Source organism: Podarcis raffonei, chromosome 2, assembly GCF_027172205.1.
Source record: "Podarcis raffonei isolate rPodRaf1 chromosome 2, rPodRaf1.pri, whole genome shotgun sequence".
Classification (NCBI taxonomy): Eukaryota; Metazoa; Chordata; class Lepidosauria; order Squamata; family Lacertidae; genus Podarcis; species Podarcis raffonei.
In genome coordinates, this window is record NC_070603.1 from 10,576,954 (window position 1) to 10,582,953 (window position 6,000).

The following is a 6,000-nucleotide window of genomic DNA, read 5'->3' on the forward strand; positions in this document are numbered from 1 at the left end:
ATTTGGGGGAGGAGGCTCAGAGGCTTTGTGGGTGCTAGAGAAGACCTCAAGGGTGCCAATGAGCCCACCAGTGACTCATTGGCAACCCCTGCCTTAAACTCACCCACCACCCCTCAATATGTCAGATACGTGAGCAAGATCCTCTGTTGACAGGGGCTTGGGATGAACGATGGGGGGGGATGCTGGTGCTTTCATGGCCTGCCTGCACACAATGAGCTGACCAGTGTCGAAGCAGGATATGGTACTAGGTGAACGTTTGGCATGAATCAGCAGGGTTGTTTTTCTTCTGCCCTTAAGAGCCTGTCATGAGGGATTCAAGGTGGCAATTTTCCTTCCTCCTCTCTCTGTTCCAGGCCTCTCCTCGAATCTTCCTTCTCACCAAGAGCCACATCATCCTGGCAGACCCCAAGGCTGCCCAGCCAAAAACAGTGATCACCCTGAGTGACATCAACGGTGTCTCCGTCAGCCGCTATGCAGATGGCTTCTTCGTTCTGCACATTAAAGAGGTACTGGGAAGGTGGCGGCGGTGGCCTGACAGCTACCAATACAATTTAATGGCCAGGAAGTTCCTTGCAACCAATTTGCTACTTCGTGACTCCCTCTGAAACCCCTGTGGCAGGGTTAGGGAATATGAAAATGCAAGATTTACTTTTTTAAGGTGTTAGCGCCATCCTGCCAAAACTGAATTGAAATGTCACGCAAGTCGGGAAATGTGAGCTCTGAATGTGTAGTTTCCAAGTGTAGCTTTTTCAAATCACATTGACGAACACTTTAATGAAAGGAAACGCTGCTGAGACACTTTTCAAACAGAGAATTCTAAAGACTTTAGACCTGTATATGCACTTAACAGAGGAAATCCCACTGAGCACAGTGGAACTTTCTTCAGAGTTAACATGGATTGCCCTGTCTTTTAACAGATTCATCAGTGAATTGCAGGGACTCCTTCTTCAGCCTGTTGCCCCCCCCCCCCGCCCCCAACCTCACTTCTTCTTAACAGGATTGTTTGCAGTGTCAGAGCCTGGTTTAAGAGAAAAGCAATCAGCAGCAGCAGGATTTGCCATCCCACTCCCACCCATCACTACCTGTCCTGAAATCACACCACCAGCTTTATAGCCGCCTGCCATTAGAAAGGTCTTCTGCAATCATATCTGACCTTTCTTTCCTCCATACTGGCCTAACTTGCGAGGATCAGGATTGGAGAATAGTTCATCCCATAAAAATACCTAGCTCCTAAACCACCTTCCCTTTTAGCTAAGATTGCTGGGTTTCCCAAGACCACTTGGGGGAATAAGCCACTCCCTGTATACAGAAAGAACCAAAAGTCCCAGTTATCAAGCACCACAAAGGAAATGAAAGTTGAGTGTGGGCAGACTTCCTTGGCCAATGTCCTGCGGATGGGCTTGTTTTCCATTCCCTTGACAGGAAGTAGCTATTATGGAGACAGAAGCATATGATGGGCTAGTTCAGTGGTTCTGAATTTTTTTGCAGTGGCAAAACCCAGTAGCAGGGCAGGGCAGCCTTGTTGACCTGGTTTCCCAACGCCACGTGTCACTGCCAGTCACTGCAAAGGGGAGGGGCAAGGCAGTGGGGAGCGTTGTGCCCACACCACACCAGTCTCACTGCTGCCTTGCTCTTCTAACTCTTGGTAACCAGCACAACACTGCCCTGCCTGCGCCACCTGCTAGCTGCTACTGATTTAACCCTTGGAAAGTGCAATGAGGGAAGGAAGGACGACAATTGCTTGAGTGGTGCCTAGGACCCTCGTACCTATGAGACCGCCTCTCCCGGTATGCCCCACAGAGAGCCTCAAGGTCCATAAATAGCAACACCCTAGTGGTCCAGGGCCCTAAGGAAGTTAGATTAGCTTCAACCAGAGCCAGGGCCTTTTCAACACTGGCTCCGGCCTGGTGGAACGCTCTGCCTCACGAGACCAGGGCCCTGCAGGATCGGATTTCTTTCCGCAGGGCCTGTAAGACAGAGTTATTCCACCTGGCCTTTGGCTTGGAGCCAATTTGATTCCCTCCCCCTCTTTCTTTTTCCTTTTTCCTTTCTCCTCCTGTAATGAGGCTGCATTTTAATATTTTAATGTTTCAATATTTTAATCTTGTTTTTAAGTTGTATTCATTCAACTTGTTTTTATTATTGCTTGTTAGCCGCCCTGAGCCCGGCCTTGGCTGGGGAGGGCGGGGTATAAATAAAAATTATTATTATTATTATTATTATTATTATTATTATTAATCTACATGGCTGCAGCACAGTGGAAATCACGATTTGTGTGTGCTTATCCGTTATTGCAACACATTCCCCACCAGAACCTCATGGACTACTTCACAGAACCCCAGGGTTCTGCAGAGCTATTTTAGAAATGCTGGGCTGGTTTATAAGGTGGCCAGTGGTTAGGTAACATAATGGAAGCAAGTGCTAAAGCTTGTAAGCTAGAGTAAAGACTAGGATGGTGCCTTCATCAGGTTTCAATGTCTCTTCCTTTTGCAGACCTCCACAGCGGGCACCAAAGGGGACTTCCTGCTTATAAGTGACCACTTGATCGAACTAGTCACCCGGCTCCACCAGACCGTGCTGGAAGCTACAAAGCAAAAACTGAAGCTCCAAGTGGCTGATGAGTAAGACTAGAGGGTTAGCAGTAGGCGGAAAGGGGAGGGGGAGATTTGGACCAAGCACTGGTGCTCTCGTTTGGGAGTTTGTCCAAAGCATCATAAGGACATGGGAAGCTGCCTTATCCCGAATCAGACCATTAGTCAATCTAGTTCAGTACAGTCTACATTGACTGACAGCAGCTTTCCAGGGTTTCAGGCAGGGAACATTCCCAACCTTATCAGAAGGTGCTGGGAACTGAACCTGGGACCTTCTGCATGCAAAGCAGATGCCCTGCTGCAAATTCATCTTCCTTTTCCAGAGAGAACCACGTTATTTGACAGGCTGTGAGGGATTATTCTTTTTCTGCAGGGGCGAATGGGAAGAATGCTGAAAGACTGTGTCGATCCACAGAAACACAGATCTACCAATGGGTTTAACTGGAATCTGTGCTGGCGATATACCAAAATCAAAGGCAGCCAAAGGCAGAGAAAATATACAGTGGTACCTTGGGTTACATACACTTCAGGTTACAGACTCCGCTAACCCAGAAATAGTACCTCGGGTTAAGAACTTTGCTTCAGGATGAGAACAGAAATCTCATCCTGAACGAATTAAGTACTTAACCCGAGGTACCACTGTATATCTATTTGGTAGTGGTGAAACCATCTCCATCTTCATTTATAACTTTCCTTCCAGGAAGGTTAGAGACTATTTTTTTAAAATGAAAGCTCAGAGTCTGCTCCCTCTTCCCTTACAGACATCAGCTCTGGAGTGAGTGCTCCAGTTGTACCCCTGATAATCTGGCCTTGTTTCTAGGAAATAATCCTACTTCCACCAGAGAATCCTGGGAACTGTAGTTTGTTAAGGGTGCTGGAAATCAAACCTTTGTGAGGGGCAAACTACAGTTCCCAATATCCTTTGCAGGGGGTCACATGCTTAAATGTATCATCTGATGGCTGTGGCTGATGGGAGTTATAGTACAAACCTCAATGACTTGTTCATGCAAGTTGCTGCAATGTTTTTCTCCGTTAATTTTTTTTTACATAAATATATTTATAAATTTGTTTAAAACCACATAACTTCAAATACAGTGGCTAAGGTTCCACTGTGATTTTTCTGCAACACTTTTGTTTTCAAACTGGTTTAACCTTGCTGCAATGTCTTCAAATTTCCTCCTTTCTTAGCCATTTCTGTTTCATTTCGTTTGTTGTCTGAAAGCCTAGTAAACAAGCTCAAGTGCTACTGCTAAGTTGGAGTGAGCAGGTGTATTTTTCAACATGAGACTCCTTTGGTCATCTACAGGTTCCAGGTGAAGTTCAAGCAAAGCAGCATCACTGTCAAGGTGGTAGAGACAGCTGAGAAGCAGGGGGCAGCGCCCATCTGCAGAAAGAAAGGCAGCCATCGAATGGAGGTGTTAGTCCACTGAGGAGAATCTGGACCGAAGGATACTGCCTGGGAACTACAATGGACTCCTGGGGGCTTTGGAAGTGGGAATTTGTGACTGAAGATTTGGCTCACTGGCAGCTTCAATATTCTTGGTTTCTCACATCCCACCTCAGGGGCAGCTATCTGAAAGCTTTCAATAATCAATAACACATGCCAGTTTCCCCATTTGGCATAGGTGCCAATGACAAATGGTCCCTGTGCTACAACTGACCTCTTCAAAAATGGCGACTCCTCCTCTCTTCTTTAGAAGCCTTGCCTCTTATTTAACTGGAGAACATAGAGTGAGCACCAGGAAAACACACCAGTGAAATGAAATGCCGTTTTTGCCTAATTTAAAGCCTCTTTACTTAGGCCCTGGGCTAGAGGGGAACCTGTGGCCCTCCAGATGTTGATAACAGGGAACTGCAGTCCGACAACATCTGGGGAGCATCAGGTTCCCAGCACATGACCTACAGAATCTTGGAATGCTTTTAAAAACAACAACCTCAAATCTGTTTTCTTAAAGGTGTGGCCAGGAGCTTCTCTTGGAATGTGAACAGCTCTCTGAAACTCCTTTCTACACACTGTGTTTCATCAGACCAAATGTCATCCTTCAAAATACCTCTGCGCTTCTGACTTATTACTAGTAACAGAAAGTAATCACAACCAATTAAGTACATAGCTTTTTAAAAATCTCGACCACCATCTTGAATTCATCCCAAGTGAGCAGTTTTTTTAATCCCCAGCCTGGAATGATACTAGATGTGCTTTTGTTTTGCTAATAGACCATGAAGATCAGCTCCAAGAATCTAGACAGTAAAGACCCAGAAGAACATTAAACAAGCTTTCAGGGTTAAATGTGTCCAATATCTCAACCCTAAGCATTTGTAGGTTCTCACCAAACCTTGCACAGAAGCTGCCAGAGCATGTGCAGGTAGCTGCAATATTCCCCCATTAAATAAAGTTATGTATTTTAAATCTTCTAACTCCAAACAGCTGAGTTTACATTGTGTTCTATTATTTATTCTGCAACATTTCAATTGTGACACTGATTTAAAGCAGCTGCAACATTTTGGAGTTTCCTTTTCCAATCATCATCAACAAGAACATCATTTTGATTGGATCCAAAGTGAACTGCTGTTTGAATGCCCTCACCAGCCTGGGAATGATATACCTCAGTGCAGTTTCCCATTGTGTCCTTGTGCTGCTTGATTCATACTTTTGCCTTGATTGGATGAAACTGGATGGGGATTGGAGCTATATATGTTAAAGGGAAGATAATTTGAGCAATTAATGATAAGAGACAAACTTTTTCCTGCAGTTCAGCCTCCTTCTCACCATTCTCAGCTGTTGCCAGGTCTGCTGAACAGTACAAGGGCAGGGAAAGTTTTGAGTTTTTCCTCCCCATCTCATGGGTCTGATGGAAACTTGCCTCCATATATGCTCCTATATCAGCATAGGAAAAAGCTTGATAGCAGTAAGTGGTCAAGCACCATGGGACTTGCAGATTTAACAGCTGGGGAAGGTTACCCAGACAGGAGGAAAGAAAGACTTGGAGACAAATGTCTTCCTGGCCTGCAAAGAGACTGCTGCAGGAGTAGGCCTCAAATCCTTCAGCTGAACCATATTTTGGCCTCTGCAACCTTTCCTTGCCTGTCTTCTAGTGATACAAGAGCAGGCCTCAAACTTTTCAGTTTGCGCCATCTCTTCCTGGCTACATGAAACGTGAGTCCTCTTCTGTCAGGTGGCAGTGGGTAAGTAGGTCACTGCTCCTGGATCCTAATTTTTTTTTTAAAAAAAATATTAATTAATTATTATAATTTATATACAGTGGTACCTCGGGTTCTGCTAACCCAGAAATAGTGCTTCAGGTTAAGAACTTTGCTTCAGGATAAGAACAGAAATCGGGCTCTGGCGGTGCAGCGGCAGCGGGAGGCCCCATTAGCTAAAGTGGTGCTTCAGGTTAAGCACAGTTTCAGG

General features: G+C 45.4%; 1 protein-coding gene across 2 annotated transcripts in view; it reads left to right on the top strand.

Moving 5' to 3' along the window:
* Window positions 1-5,013, top strand: part of LOC128406098 (unconventional myosin-Ia-like) — a 53,272-nt gene extending 48,259 nt beyond the window's left edge. For both annotated transcript variants that reach the window (XM_053373137.1, XM_053373138.1), the window contains exons 27-29: window positions 354-506; window positions 2,494-2,621; window positions 3,898-5,013. In XM_053373137.1, the coding sequence (XP_053229112.1) occupies window positions 354-506; window positions 2,494-2,621; window positions 3,898-4,021 (405 nt within the window). In that variant the 3' untranslated portion in view covers window positions 4,022-5,013. The remainder of the gene's footprint in view (window positions 1-353; window positions 507-2,493; window positions 2,622-3,897) is intronic.
* The last annotated feature ends 987 nt before the right edge of the window (window positions 5,014-6,000 follow it).